The sequence below is a fragment of the Phocoena phocoena genome, chromosome 8 (assembly GCF_963924675.1).
Source record: "Phocoena phocoena chromosome 8, mPhoPho1.1, whole genome shotgun sequence".
NCBI classification, from domain to species: domain Eukaryota; kingdom Metazoa; phylum Chordata; class Mammalia; order Artiodactyla; family Phocoenidae; genus Phocoena; species Phocoena phocoena.
The window spans coordinates 69445159-69460790 of NC_089226.1; the positions used below are offsets into that span (position 1 = coordinate 69445159).

The 15632-nt window shown below is 44.5% G+C and overlaps 1 protein-coding gene across 3 annotated transcripts; it reads left to right on the plus strand.

Moving 5' to 3' along the window:
* Nucleotides 1–1702: 1702 nt before the first annotated feature.
* Nucleotides 1703–6525, plus strand: CALCB (calcitonin related polypeptide beta). Of its 3 annotated transcripts, XM_065881794.1 has the most exons (5): nt 1703–1749; nt 2835–2927; nt 3194–3325; nt 5280–5464; nt 6065–6525. In XM_065881794.1, the coding sequence occupies exons 2-4, from the start codon at nt 2842–2844 to the stop codon at nt 5437–5439; spliced, it is 378 nt and encodes a 125-aa protein (XP_065737866.1). In that variant the 5' UTR covers nt 1703–1749; nt 2835–2841; the 3' UTR covers nt 5440–5464; nt 6065–6525. The 3 variants fall into 3 exon arrangements, with proteins under 3 accessions (XP_065737866.1, XP_065737864.1, XP_065737865.1); XM_065881792.1 differs by lacking the exons at nt 5280–5464; nt 6065–6525 and adding an exon at nt 4204–4692; XM_065881793.1 differs by lacking the exons at nt 1703–1749; nt 6065–6525 and having other exon boundaries at nt 2842–2927; nt 5277–5439.
* Nucleotides 6526–15632: the final 9107 nt, after the last annotated feature.

Consider the following 15632-nt stretch of genomic DNA (forward strand, 5'->3'; position numbering starts at 1 on the left):
CCCAGGTGCTGGAGGGCGACCCGTCTTCGGCCCGCAAGAGGGGTTCTGCCACAGAAAATAAGACCCGGAGGGCCTAGACAGACATCCCCTGAGCTCCCTTCTGACCTGCAGAAACGGTCGTCACCAGCTGCGGGCATTCCGCCAGCCTCTGGCTTCGCTCCCTGCCCCGCACCCCTGGGCGAGGCTTCCGGAGAGGCTTCGCGAGCTCAGGAGGGCCCGGCGGGAGCACTTGGGGTCGCAGCTACCACGTTCAGCAGGGCTAGCCTGAGGGCCTGAAGGTGGTTGCGCTCCTTCACTTCTTCCGCACTGCCTCTACCCCCGTGACACTCTACGCCCCTTCGGCCAGAGCTGGGATCTTCTCCCAGCTCCCTGGTGTCGCGGGCGCCCGCCGCGCGGACTCCAGACCTGGCTTTCCGTAAGGAAAAAGGGAAAGGCAGAGTCCGTGCGCGTGCCTGTGCTTGTGTCTATGTCCGTGCTTGGGGGACAGTGTGTACCCCTGCGCATATAAAACTTGCCTGTTTCCGAAAGCAGAAACTCGGGGGGCTGCTTTCGGATCTGGGCGAGGTCGGTATGGGTGGATGCGAGCTCCCTCCTTTGCGAACAGCTGGTGAGGGCGCATCTGCTGCAGCGAGTGCTGGCGATCTGCGGAGTGTCTGTGTGTGAGTGCGAAAGGAGAGCGTGTGGCTGGGGTCCAGGTAGGTGAGCGCTGGACGTGCACCCTGCGGGAGGCGTGAGCGCGCGCACCCGCCGGCCTGTGGCTGCGAGTGGCGCGTGTGTGAAAGTCCAAAGGTTGCCCCGTTGGTAGGCGCTGACCCCGGACAGCTCTGCAATCAAGGGCTTCAGGGAAGTGGGGCTGGGATGTAGGGCGAGACAGGTAGAAACCCGGACACAGGCGTCCTGGCCCAGCAGCTTGGAAAACAGAAGGCAAAGGCGCCGGACAGCTGTGTAAACCAACTCCAGCGCCGCAGCGCAGGATCCCCGGTTAGAGTGGGGGATGCAGAACCCGCAGTCGAGAATTCGGGAGCACGAGAGGAATGCCTAGCCCTCTGCGCAGACAGTGCGAGTCCTCTCTTTCACTCCTGCCCGTCCCAGAGAAGCGAGAAGAAAGAGGCTAGGTTGCCAGACTGGCAGCAAACCAACTTTGCGGGGCCCTGGGCGCCAGGGCGCTGTTGAAGGAGAGGACGGAGTGGAGGATATCCCAGATCACCCCAGTTGGTCTAGAGGGATCAATTTTTTAAGGACCCTTTCCCCCCACCATCCCCTTCTTCCACCGTGGTCTATTTCATCTGAGATCCCTTCAGAATCTAAGGGACCAGGCCGGAGTCCCTACTGGCGTGGCTGGAGGGAGTGCAAGGCTGGAGTTCAGGCACAAAGAAAGTGAGAGAAACTCTGGCCCCTCACTGTCGGTGACACCAAACTCTACACAATTTGCTCCCACTTTCTGGACGTCGAAGTCTCTCCGCTCTCTCCGAGCCCTCCCGCTGCCCAAGCAATGACCTCATTGCGAGTGACAGCCAGAGCGGATGGTTCCCTCCCTAGTGGACTGGTGTGCGGAGCGCGAGCAATGACGCAATCGGAGCTGGGTCGCTCCTGGCCACTTTGGATTGGCCGCGCGGGCTCGTGGGGACCTCCCCGCCCCCCATCGCTGGCATAAGAGCAGAGAGCTCCGCGGGGAAGACGCCCACGGCAGGCGTTTTGTCCATCCGGGTGGACCCGCATCTCGCGCTCTCCTGAAACTCGAATCGCCAGGTGAGAACTTCCCACTCTGCTCACTCTTAATTACCAGCCTCTGCATAGTTCATCTAATTTGCCCCATCTGCCTGCCTGCCTCTCTTTGCTTCTCACGGCCATCCCGGCCCACCTATAGCCAGGTGCTGCTAGCCGTCTGTCCCCTTGGAAGAAGGCAGGAGACTGGGGCTGTCAGCTCATTTTCTTCTAACTAGCTCCAGTGGAACCGCAAGCATCCCCAGGGCTTCGCCTGGGCGCTGGAAGTTCCGTGAGCCCAGCCGTAGCTTCCTAGCCTTCCTGGGTCTGCAGCCCCTGCATTTGTGCTGGTCCTTTGCGTGCAGGATTCTTCCCGAGTTTGGTCTGGGAGTGCCCTGAGCAGTCTGTGTCCCGAGGGATCACGTTTGGTTCTCAGAACGGTTGAGCCCTGAAACTTCCTCTGAGGCACCTCCAGCCTGCAAGCGTCCCTGGGCATTGGCGCGGGCTTGGGGCAGTGCAGTCAGCCGGCCAGAACATTGAGCTGGCGCCCAGCACCTGCTGCAAAACTGCACTTCAGCAGAGGCTGGCTGTTCGGGCAGAGCCGAGAGACGCCAGTAACCGGCACGTCAAATGATCCCCAACCCAAACCCACAGACTGAGAGATTAGCGCTCCTTTCCAGTTTACCCTTACTGCCTTCCTTTCCCAACTGTTGGTGGCAAAGTCCAGAGGACGTGAGGGTGGTCCTAGATTTCTCAGTCCCTATGAAGACAGGCACAGTCTACAGCAAGGGTGGGTTCTCGCTTGGTTTCTGCATAGGGCAGAAGGTGTGGGTTTATGTGCATGTGCATGGCTTCTTCCTGGCTTTCCACGGGACAAAACCGGAATCCCCCACCCTCACCCCAGGACACCTGTTTCTGCTGTACCATGCGATTCAGTATAATGTGTATTTTGAGATTCAAAGCAGCCCATCTGGCAAATGAACCGAACTGAGCCGTGGGGAGGCGGGGTAACCTGCCTGAATTCGCAAGGCAGTTGTGGCAGAGGCCGGGCCGGACTGGAACTTGGGTCTGTGGGCTCCAGGCGGTGCTTGGTCTTGGTGCAGTGGTAACGTCATTCTCCCTTTACAGAGAGGCATCATGGGCTTCGGGAAGTCCTCCCCCTTCCTGGCTTTCAGCATCTTGGTCCTGTGCCAGGCAGGCAGTCTCGAGGCAACACCACTCAGGTGAGACAGCCTGAAGCCACGAGAGCATTCCCCTTCCACTGCCCCTGGGATCAGGCAGTTCTGTGCCTCTGAAGTCACAGCAGTGGGAGGCTCCCAGTGAATCAACACCCTCAGGTGTACACTGGGCTTGAGCCCTGTGGGCTGGGAGTCAGGATGTGGCACATCCTCAGGGATAAGCCACAGAGACCAGGAAGGCTGGCTGCTTATCCTGGGAAGGAGGCAGGCAGGGACTTAGAGTCTGCGTTGGGTTTGCTTCCTCTCTCCAGGTCTGCTTTGGAGACCCTCCCAGATCCCGGGGCACTCAGTGAGAAGGAAGGGCGCCTCCTGCTGGCTGCACTGGTGAAGGCCTATGTGCAGAGCAAGACCAATGAGCTGGAGCAGGAGATGGAGGACTCCAGGTAAGGCTCAGCACCCAGCCCTGGCATATTCACGAGGACATATCCCAGAGAGGTAGGAAAGACCGCATTGGGCCAAGAGTTCAGCAGATTGTCCCTGTTCGCCAGGACCTGGGACTCAGTCATTCTCAGCCTACGTGGAAGACAGAGGTCCACATGCAACTGGAGGGACTGTGGTTAGACACATTAAAAAGATCCATTCCTGAAAGGTGTTAGGAAATGAAATGGGGAGGTGTGGAATCACTTACTCTGGGAATTGGTCTTGCCGGACTGAGGAGAACACCCAGCACTGGATGAGTTAGGACTGGTAAGTGTGAAGCCAGGGGATGGGCTGTTATAGCTCTGGATGTCTTAGAAATTTAACCTGTGTATGTTGTTCTTTCATACCTGCAAGGCACCTTCATTGCACATTTGCAAGGTGAAGCCAAAGGCCTTGCAGAGGGTGGGGTCAGGTAGAGCAGTGTCTGAGGTAGGTCCGGGGCCTTTAGATGTGTAGAATCTGTGGAGATGTGCATGTTCTCATGGGGCCAGACACCCCTCCCCAGTCACACCTCCCTGTGCACCCCGAGCTTGGAGCTCACACCAGCAGAGTCACATGTTGCACCTGCATTCACCCTGAGAACTTCTCTGCAGAGCATGAAGGACTGAGCAGCATGTGGAATGCCAGAAAAGGTCACCCCTTCCACCCACAGCCCTTCCCCGCACTGCCCTGGCTCAGCGAACCTCTGAGTTCTCGTAATGGAGGGTGCGTGAGCCACCCTCCTGCCTGCCCCTCTCGTCTCTCTGCTCCAGGCACCCCCTCCTGGGTCTAACCTTCTGCATGACTGCCCTCAGGGGCAGCCCTGGTGCATGGTTTTGTCTGGCATGTCTTTTCCCTGCAGCCTGGATGGCTCCAGAGCTAAGCGGTGCAGTAATCTGAGTACCTGTGTGCTGAGCGCGTACTGGAAGGACCTGAACAACTTTCATAGATTCTCTGGCGTGGGCTTCGGGCCTGAAACACCTGGCAAGAAAAGTGACATAGCCAGCAGCTTGGAGAGGGACCGCTCCTCCCATTTTGGGGTGCCCCAAGATGCCAAGTGAACTCCTTCCACTCACTCCTTCCTGATTTCCTTTCTTGCTCCCATGGATGAAGTTAATGCATGCAGATTTTGCCTGGATTGCTCTTCAAGCTGGTATTGGTAGCTTTGCTTATGACAGAGAATGCTGGGGACCACAGGATGGAAAGAAAGAGAGCAGGACTCACAGACAAGGTTAGAGATAAGAGAGTGAGGGAAGCTTCTGAGATACCAGAGAATGTCATGGGCAGAGCCGTCCAATTCCTGCTTCATCCCTCATGCCTCATCATTGATGAATAAACCTATTTTCTAAAAGGATTTGCACTTTGGTGGTCATTATTCTGGTCCCTGTCCCAGGCCTGAGAGTGCCCAGGGCCTATGCTTGAAAGTAGCCTTAGCCTTAGGGTAGTAGGATGCAGGGCTTGGTGAGGGTCCCTGTGAACCAGCTCCAGCAATGAGAACAGGTGTGCTGAGGAGCAGGTAAGCATTTCTGGGGGATGATGCTGCAAACCCTGTGCTCTGAGCCTCTTCCAGGTAAGACTTCAGGGAATTTTCATTTTTCTATGGAAAGTGCTTTTGTTGGTGCTCGTGGCTAGGGTATGGCGTCTATATGCTCCTTACATGTTGGGGTGGGTGTATGTAAGGAGTGATAAGTATAGGGTTTTAGCACTTGCCACATGGCTTAGAACTGGATTTTTTGTGAAAATCTTTGGGCAGGGCTTCTAGCAAAGGCCGCCAGGCCATTTGCCCTAACAGCTTTGATAACTGCATTTAGGAGAAACACCTATTCTTAAGTGGTGTGTCAAAGAGCTACAATTCTCTTTATGAAGGCCTTATGGGGTAGGCTCCTGCCCCAGCCTCTTACTGACAGGCCTTCTCTTTTTCTCCATCCTGCAAAGCAGCATTACTGCCCAGAAGAGGTCCTGCAACACCGCCACCTGTGTGACCCATCGGCTGGCAGGCTTGCTGAGCAGATCTGGGGGTGTGGTGAAGAGCAACTTCGTGCCCACCGATGTGGGGTCTGAAGCCTTTGGCCGGCGCCGCAGGGACCTTCAGGCCTGAGCAGTGCAATGACTCTGGGAAGAAGGTGATTGCCTTGTACTGTCAGATGGGAGGGGAAGGGATTTGGAGGTTAGGACCCACATTTTGAAACCCACTGGACCTGGCTGCAGATCCCTTCTCTCCACTTACGTTATTCTTCTTGAGTTAGTGAGTTCCTTCTACAACTCAGCTTGAAATCAGAGCACTAGGACAGGCTGCAGAGATGCAGTGTCATCTTTCTGAGAAGAGAGAGAAAAAAAAAAAACTTGCTGTATTTAGAAAGGTAGGGCCTTGCAAATCTTAGCCTGGGCCACTTGTCATTAATGAACCCAGTTTCAGAAAGCACTCAACTCTTGATCAGTATTCACAGATTCAGACCAGAGGGCTATAATCCTAATACTACTGCTAATATTAATAGTTACCATTGAATTGTTTGCTTATATTTGCCTTCAAAGCTTGCTTACACTCATATGCATAATTTATAAATAGTGTTCAGTTGAAGAAGCACTTCTATAAATTTGTGTTCTTTCAGTAAGAATTGTGATTATTTTCTTCTTGTCCTTCTGATTCTCCTAATTCTCTTTCTTCTTCTTTTCCTCTTCCTTCTCCTCTTCTTCTTTTTTATTTTATTTCTTTTTCATCTCAGGTTACCAGGAAGCTGAACTCACCACTTCTATTAACTTCTGTTGACAACAACTTGGTGAGGAGGCCCCAAGGAAGATATACATGTTTGCATCCTAATAGATATCAAAAAAAAAGCACCTTTGTCACTTGAAAGGAATGAAACTGAATGCAAAATAAGCTAATTCCATATTTCTTGTGCATCTTTTTTATATTTGATTCTTTGTGCAGTAAATGTGATGGCATCTCTCATTAGCTTATCTGGTAGCAAATTGGTTCTTTGAAAGCTGTCCTGTTGACCATGGCAGCTCTGCCAAATCTTAGGGGGACATTAAATCACTGCCTCTATGGCCTCTGGGGACACATGGTAATGGTGATGCTATGCTTTATTGTCTAAGAACATGGTTGTATAATTTGTTTAAAGAAATGTCAATATTGTGCCATTTGTGAACTTCATTAAGATTAAAGACATATTTTGGATAGACTTGTTTCAAGACCTGGTTGGCTCATTTCAAATTGTCTTCCTATTTGATAACAATAATAATAATAATAGACATATTTTGAGGGATGACTATGGGCCAGATGACGTTCCAAGGTAGTGCTTTATACCTATTAATTCAGTTACTCTTCAGGACAACTCCACAGGGCTAGACCCCATTATCATTTCCACTTTACATGTAGGGAAACAGAGGCATGGAGAAGTGAAGTCCAAGGTCACACAAATAGACAGTGGCAAACACAGGTGCTGATTTCCAGAGCTTACCGTTGAAACCACTGCAGTGTATGCTTTTCAACAATGGCTCCTGTTGTTTTCCAGAGACCTGTGAGCCATTCTTTGACCTAGCTGCCTCACATGGTAGACCCTCAGATTTTTGAAGACAAATGGAAAATTTAAAACATACAAACAACCTAGTCTTTATATAATAAAATGAATCCCTTCTACCCATTACTTGGTGCTATAGGCTGCATGTTTGTGTCCCTCCCCAAATTTATATGTTGAAACCTAACCCCCAAAGTTAGGAGGTGGGGCCTTGGGGAGGTGATTAGGTCACAAGGTTAGTCCCCTCATGAATGGGATTAGTGCCCTTATAAAGGAGGCCTGAGAGAACTCCCTTGCTCCTTCTGCATATAAATTTACAGTGAGAAATTTGCTGTGAATGAGGAAGTGGTACCCCACCAGATATTGAATCTGTAGGTACCCTGGTCTTGAACTTCCCAGCCTCCAGAACTGTAAGAACTAAATATTTGTTGTTTATAAGCCACCCAGTTTGCGGTATTTTGTTACAGTAGCCTGAATGGACTAAGACATTTGGCTTCAACAAGGACCAATTTGCGGCCAATGTTATTACATCTATGAGCCATCTTCTTCCCCCAGACCTCCCCTACCACCCAATATATCCATAAATATTTCCCCTTGTATCTCCAAATGGGAAGGACTTTTAAATATAACCAAAATTCCATTTAACAATTAAATAGTTCAAATCCCTCAATTACCTTATATATTAGATATATGATATCATATATATTAATCTTATATAAATTATATATATTATGTATATAAATATAGATCAGGGCTTAAATTACGTCTTCACTTTGCTGCTGGTTGATACGTTTTAAGGCACTTCCCATCTAGAGGTTTCACCTCTTTTTTTTCCCTCCTGCAATTTATTTGTTGGAGAGACTAAGTTATTTGTCTAATGGAGTTTCTCATATTCTGAATTTTGATGGCTGCACCCTTGTGGTGAGGTTTAACATGCTCCTTTATCAATTGTATATCTTGTGAGTGAGAGTGGGAAAGGGGAAAGAAAAGTGGAAGATGAGGTCAGAGATGTAATGAGGAAGACAGATCATGTAGGACTTCATAGGGCACAGGAAATACCCTGGCTTTCTATCAGTCAATTTCTAGTCCATAGAACAGAAACCACGTCAATGATTTTAACAGAAAGTATACTCTAAGACATTGACTAAGTAGGCAATAGAGTACTGAAAAGGCAAAAGAAAACAAGAAATAGTGCAGAGGTAAAAACCAAAGGAAGCAGCTACCATCCACAGGGCTGGGAAAATGAGGGGAAGTGGTGAGGGAATTAGAATCTAGGAACTTAAAGAAGAATTCTCAGACCATTGAGAAGGAAGGTCATCTGATGCTGGTATTGAAGCACTATGCATTGAAGGGGTGCAACAAGACTGTTCTAGGAGTGTAGGAAAGAACACAAAATTGCAAACAGGAACCAACTTCCCTGGCAGAGTAGAGAAACTGGGGGTGATGCTGACAGAGACAGAAATCAAAATAAGAAGGAGCAAGTTTCTTCTTCATGCCTTCTTGTCTCCTTTGAGGACCTCCAATTGGCAGGGATCCACCTGACAAAGAAAAATGTGGTTTGTAGAGTTCCAGCCCCAGTATCTCTTTATAAGCATATATATTCACATTTTTATAGAGAAAAGCCATTTTTTTTGGCATACAGTTCAATGGGTTTTGACAGTGCATTTGAGTCATGTAATCACCATCACAATAAAGGCACAAAACTGTTTCATCACTCCTCAGAAGTCCCCCATTTCTCCTTTGCAGTCAGTTGCCCCCTTAGTCTTTAAACCCTGATAACAACTGTTATGTTCTCTCTCTATAGTTTTTAAAACTATTTATCTTTTAAAATTGATACATAATTAACATATGACATTGTATCAGTTTTAGTTGTCCAGTGTAATGATTTGATATATGCGTATATTGTGAAATGATCACCACAGTAAGTTCGTCCATCACTACACACAGTTACAATGTTTTTTCTTGCGATGAGAACTTTAAGATTTATTCTCTTGGCAACTTTCAGATAGATAATAGAGTAGTATTAACTATAGTCACCATGCTGTGCATTACATCTCCAGGACTTCTTTATCTTATAACTGGAAGTTTGTACTTCTTGACTGCCTTCACCCATTTGCAGCTCCCTACCCTCACCTCTGGCAACCACAAATCTGTTCTCTGTTTCTATGAGTTCAGTTTTTGGTTTTTTTTTCATACATAAGTGATATCATACAGTATTTGTCTTTCTCTATCTGACTTATTTCACTTAGCATAATGCCCTCAAGGTCCATTCATGTTGTAACAAATGGCAGGATTTCCACTTTTTAACAGTGAATAACATTCCATTATATATAAAACTCTCTATATACACCAATGTCTATATATCCATATCTATATCTACCCATATATCACATTTTCTTTATCTAGTCATCTGTCATGCACACTTAGGTTGTTTCCATGTGCTGCTATGAACATGAGGGTGCAGATATCTTTCCAAGACAACGATTTCGTTTCCTTCAGATAAATACCCAGGAATGGAATTGCTAGATCATATAGTAGTTTGATTTTTAATTTTTTGAGGAAACTCTACACTATTTTCCATAGTGGCTGCACCAATTTACATTCCCACCAACAGTGCACAAGTGTTGCGTTTTTTTCCACATCCTTGCTGACGTTTGTTATTTCTTGTCTTTTTCATAATAACCATTCTAACAGGTGTGAGGTGATACGTCATCGTGGTTTTGATTTACATTTCCTTGATGATTAGTGATGTTGAACACCTTTTCATATACCTGTTGGCCATTTGTATGTCTTCTTTGGAAAATATCTAATCAGATTCTTCTGCCTTTTCCAGAATGTCATATACATGGAATCAATATGTAACTTTGTCTGAATTTTCTTTTACTTAACCTAATGCATTTGAGATTTATCCATATTGTTGCATGTATATAGTTTGTTTCTTTTTATTGTTGGGCACTATTACATTACAGGGATGTACTATAGTTTGTTAATCCATTTATCCACTGAAGGACACCTGGGTTGCTTCCAGTTTTGGGCATTTATGAATAGAGCTGTTATAAACTTTTGTGTATAGATATTTGTGTGAAGATAAGTGTAGTGGGCCAAACTGGGGCCCCCAAGAAGATATGCCCATGTCTTTGTCCCTGGAAACTGTGAATGTTACCTTATCTGGAAAAAGGATCTTTGCTGATGTAATTAAATTAGGGTCTTAAAATGAGCTCATCCTGGATTATCCATGTCGGTCTTAAATCCAATGATGTGTTCTTATAAGAGATACACAAAGAAGAAGATACACAGAAGAGAAGATGATGTGAAGACAGAGGTAGGGAGAGTCATAAACCGAGGAAGCCAAATCAGCCAGCAGCTCTCAGAAGCTAGAAGAGGCATGGAGTGGATTCTCCCCCAGGGTCTCTGGAGGGAGTGCAGCTCTCTGTCACCTAGATTTTGGAATGAGAGAATAAATTTCTGTTGTTTGAAGCCACTGAGTTTGTGGTAATTTGTTATGGCATCCATAGGAAACTAATACAATACATTCCATTTCTTTTGGGTAAATACCTTGGAGTGGGATTGGTGAGTCATTTGGCAAGTGTCTATATTTTTTTCCTTAAGAAGTCTTTTATTTTTACAATTACCTTCTAATCTTTGTCCATATACGTTTACATTCTTGAAAATTACTACCAAATAGTTTACACATGGTATTGTGTATTTTGCTTGTTACTGCATTCAGTGTGATAAACATAATTGTATTGCTTAAGTAAGAAAAACTAATTTTTTTTTTTTTTTTTTTGCTGTACGCGGGCCTCTCACTGCTGTGGCCTCTCCCGTTGCGGAGCACAGGCTCCGGATTCGCAGGCTCAGCGGCCATGGCTCACGGGCCCAGCCGCTCCGCGGCATGTGGGATCTTCCCGGACCGGGGCACGAACCCGTGTCCCCTGCATCGGCAGGCGGACTCTCAACCACTGCACCACCAGGGAAGCCCAGAAAAACAAATTTCAGAAACTTTGAAAAATCAATATATGAAAGAAGATTTCAATAAGTTTAATTCAACCACTGTGATTTGTTTTTATTGTCTTCCTTTTATATGCATATTTTACATAGTTCTAAACTATATATTATGTTATATTTTTAAATAAAAACTTTTTATAAGAGCAGTTTTAGGTTTGCAAAAAATTGAGAGGAAGGGACAGAGATTTTCCTATACCCTCCGCCCTCACACATGCACAGCTTCCCGCATTATCAACATCACTCACCAGAACAATATATATATATATATATATATATATATATATATTTTTTTTTTTTTTTTTTTTTTAACCAAGGATGAACCTACACTGACACATGATAGTCACCCAAAGTCCACAGTATACCTTAGAGTTCACTCTTGGTATTGTACATACTATGGATTTGGACAAAAGTATAATGATATATATCCATCATTATAATAGCATGTAGAGTAGTTCACTGCTCTAAAAATCTTTTGTGCTGTGCCTGTTCAATATTCCCCATGACTCCCCTGGCAAACACTGGTTTTGCCTTTTCCAGAGTGTCGCATAGTTGGAATCATACAACATGCGGCCTTTTGAGATTGGCTTCTTTCCCCTCGTAACATGAACTTACGTTTCCACCATGTCTTTTCATGGCTTGGTAGCGCATTTCTTTTTAGCACTGAATAGTATTCCATTGTCTGAATGTACCACAGTTTATCCATTCATCTACTGAAGGACATGTTGTTTGCTTCCAAGTTTTGGCAATTATAAATCAAGCTTCTATAAATATCTGTGTGCAGGTTTTTATGTGGACATATGTTTTCAACTAGTTTGGGTAAATACCAAGGACCGCTACTGCTGGATCATATGCTAAATGTATGTTTAGTTTTGTAAGAAACTACTAGAGAGCCTTCCAAAGTGGCTGGTAGCATTTGCATTCCCATCAGCAATGATGAATGTTCTGCTACTTCACATTCTCGCCAAGTATTTGGTGTTGTCAGTGTTCTGGATTTTGTCCATTCTAATAGATGTGTAGTGGTGTCTCACTGCTGTTTTAATATACATTTTCCTGATGACATATGACTTGGATCATCCTTTCATATGCTTACTTGTCATCTGTATATCTTCTTTGGTGAGGTTTCTGTCAGGGTCTTTGGCCCATTTTCAAAGTTTTAAGAGTTCTTTGTATATTTTGGAGAATAGGCCTTTATCAGATGTGCCTTTTCCAAATATCATCTCCCAGTCGGTGACTTGTCTTCTAATTCTCTTGACACTGTGTTTTGCAGGGCAAAGATTTCAATTTAATGAAGTCCAACTTAATCAATTACTTCTTTCATGGATCATGTCTTTGGTGTTGTACCTAAAACAACATCACCTTACCCAAGGTCATGTAGGTTTCCGCCTATATAATCTTTTAGGAGTTTTATAGTTTTGCATGTTACATTTTGGCCTATGATCCATTTTGAGCTAATTTTTGTGAAAGGTCTGTGTCTAGAATAATTTTTCAGCATGTGGATATCCGGTTGTTCCAACACCATTTGTTGAAGAAACTATCTTTACTCCATTGTACTGCCTTTTGTCAAAGATCAGTTGACTGTTTTTGTGAGGGTCTATTTCTGGGCTCTCTGTTCTGTTCCATTGATCTATTTGTCTATTCTTTCAACAATTCCTCACTATCTTGATTGCTGTAGATTTATAGTAAGTCTTGAAATTGAGTAGTGTCAGTCCTCCAATTTCTTCTCCTTCAAGATTGGTGGCTGTTTTGAGTCTTTTGCCTCTCCATATGAACTTTAGAATCAGTTTGTCAACATCCATAAAATATCTTGCTAGGATTTTTATTGGGATTGCACTGAATCTATAGATAAAACCGGGAAGAACTGGCGTATTAATACTGAGTCACGAATATGGAACATCTCTCCATTTATTTAGCTCATCTTTATCTCTGATATTTTTCCTATCTTTGAAGTCTGCTCTGTCTGAAATTAATATATCTAGCCCTGCTTTCTTTTTTTTTTTTTTTTTTTTTGTGGTACGCGGGCCTCTCACTGCTGCGGCCTCTCCCGCCGCGGAGCACAGGCTCCGGACGCGCAGGCCCAGTGGCCATGGCCCACAGGCTCAACCACTCCATGGCATGTGGGATCTTCCCAGACCGGGGCATGAACCCGTGTCCTATGCATCGGCAGGCGGACCTCCAACCACCGCGCCACCAGGGAAGCCCTAGCCCTGCTTTCTTTTGAGGAGTGTTAGCATTTACTTTTAAAATTGTGGTATAACTGACATACAAAATTATTAGTTTCAGGTGTACAACATAATGATTTGATATTTGTATATATTAGAAAATGATTACTTACTTCTAGTTAACATCTGTCACCATACATAGTCACAGAATTTTTTCTTGTAATGAGAAATTTAAAGATTTACTCTCTTAACAACTTTTTTTTACATCTTTATTGGAGTATAATTGTTTTACATGGGTGTGTTAGTTTCTGCTTTATAACAAAGTGAATCAGTTATACATATACATATGTTCCCATATCTCTTCCCTCCCTATCCCACCACTCTGGGTGGTCACAGAGCACCGAGCTGATCTCCCTGTGCTATGCAGCTGCTTCCCACTAGCTATCCATTTTATGTTTGGTAGTGTATATATGTCCATGCCACTCTCTCGCTTTGTCACAGCTTACCCTTCCCCCTCCCCATATCCTCAAGTCCATTCTCTAGTAGGTCTGTGTCTTTATTCCTGTCTTACCCCGAGGTTCTTCATGACATTTTTTTCTTAAATTCCATATATATATGTGTTAGCATACAGTATTTGTCTTTCTCTTTCTGACTTTCTTCACTCTGTATGACAGACTCTAGGTCCATCCACCTCATTACAAATAGCTCAATTTCGTTTCTTTTTATGGCTGAGTAATATTCCATTGTATATATGTGCCACATCTTCTTTATCCATTCATCTGATGATGGACACTTAGGTTGTTTCCATCTCCTGGCTATTGTAAATAGAGCTGCAATGAACATTTTGGTACATGACTCTTTTTGAATTTTGGTTTTCTCAGGGTATATGCCCAGTAGTGGGATTGCTGGGTCATATGGTAGTTCTATTTGTAGATTTTTAAGGAACCTCCATACTGTTCTCCATAGTGGCTGTACCAATTCACATTCCCACCAGCAGTGCAAAGTGTTCCCTTTTCTCCACACCCTCTCCAGTATTTATTGTTTCTAGATTTTTTGATTATGGCCATTCTGATTGGTGTGAGATGATATCTCATTGTAGTTTTGATTTGCATTTCTCTAATGATTAATGGTGTTGAGCATTCTTTCATGTGTTTGTTGGCAGTCTGTATTTCTTTGGAGAAATGTCTATTTAGGTCTTCCGCCCATTTTTGGATTGGGTCATGTTTTTTTTGTTATTGAGCTGCATGAGCTGCTTGTAAATTTTGGAGATTAATCCTTTGTCAGTTGCTTCATTTGCAAATATTTTCTCCCGTTCTGAGGGTTGTCTTTTGGTCTTGTTTATGGTTTCCATTCCTGTGCAAAAGTTTTGAAGTTTCATTAGGTCCCATTTGTTTATTTTTGTTTTTATTTCTGTTTGTCTACGAGGTGGGTCATGCTGTGATTTATGTGATAGAGTGTTCTGCCTATGTTTTCTTCTAAGAGTTTGATAGTTTCTGGCTTTATATTTAGGTCTTTAATCCATTTTGAGCTTATTTTTGTGTATGGTGTTAGGGAGTGATCTAATCTCATACTTTTACATGTACCAGTCCAGTTTTCCCAGCACCACTTATTGAAGAGGCTGTCCTTTCTCCACTGTGCATTCCTGCCTCCTTTATCAAAGATAAGGTGACCATATGTGCGTGGGTTTATCTCTGGGCTTTGTATCCTGTTCCATTGATCTATATTTCTGTTTTTGTGCCAGTACCATACTGTCTTGATTACTGTAGCTTTGTAGTATAGTCTGAAGTCTGAGAGCCTGATTCCTCCAGCTCCATTTTTCGTACTCAAGATTGCTTTGGCTATTCGGGGTCTTTTGTATTTCCATACAAATTGTGAAATTTTTTGTTGTAGTTCTGTGAAAAATGCCAGTGGTAGTTTGATGAGATTGCATTGAATCTGTAGATTGCTTTGGGTAGCAGAGTCATTTTCACAATGTCGATTCTTCCCATCCAAGAACATGATATACCTCTCCATCTATTTGTATCATCTTTACTTTCTTTCATCAGTGTCTTATAATTTTCTGCATACACGTCTTTTGTCTCCTTAGGTAGGTTTATTCCTAGATATTTTATTTTTTTTGTTGCAATGGTAAATGGGAGTGTTTTCTTGATTTCACTTTCAGATTTTTCATCATTAGTGTATAGGAATGCCAGAGATTTCTGTGCATTAATTTTGTATCCTGCTACTTGACCAAATTCATTGATTAGCTCTAGTAGTTTTCTGGTAGCATCTTTAGGATTCTCTATGTATAGTATCATGTCATCTGCAAACAGTGACAGCTTTATTTCTTCTTTTCCGATTTGGATTCCTTTTATTTCCTTTTCTTCTCTGATTGCTGTGGCTAAAACTTCCAAAACTATGTTGAATAAGAGTGGTGAGAGTGGGCAACCTTGTCTTGTTCCTGATCTTAGTGGAAATGCTTTCAGTTTTTCACCATTGAGGACGATGTTGGCTGTGGGTTTTTCATATATGGCCTTTATTATGTTGAGGAAACTTCCCTCTATGCTTACTTTCTGGAGAGTTTTTATCATAGCTGGGTGTTGAATTTTGTCGAAAGTTTTCTCTGCATC

Bases quoted from the DNA above. Each gene is read 5' to 3' on its own strand.
- CALCB (XM_065881792.1), top strand. From the start codon at position 2,842: ATGGGCTTCGGGAAGTCCTCCCCCTTCCTGGCTTTCAGCATCTTGGTC. The intron at 2,928-3,193 runs GTGAGACAGCCT...TCCTCTCTCCAG, and splicing joins CTCGAGGCAACACCACTCAG to GTCTGCTTTGGAGACCCTCC. The intron at 3,326-4,203 runs GTAAGGCTCAGC...TTTTCCCTGCAG, and splicing joins CAGGAGATGGAGGACTCCAG to CCTGGATGGCTCCAGAGCTA.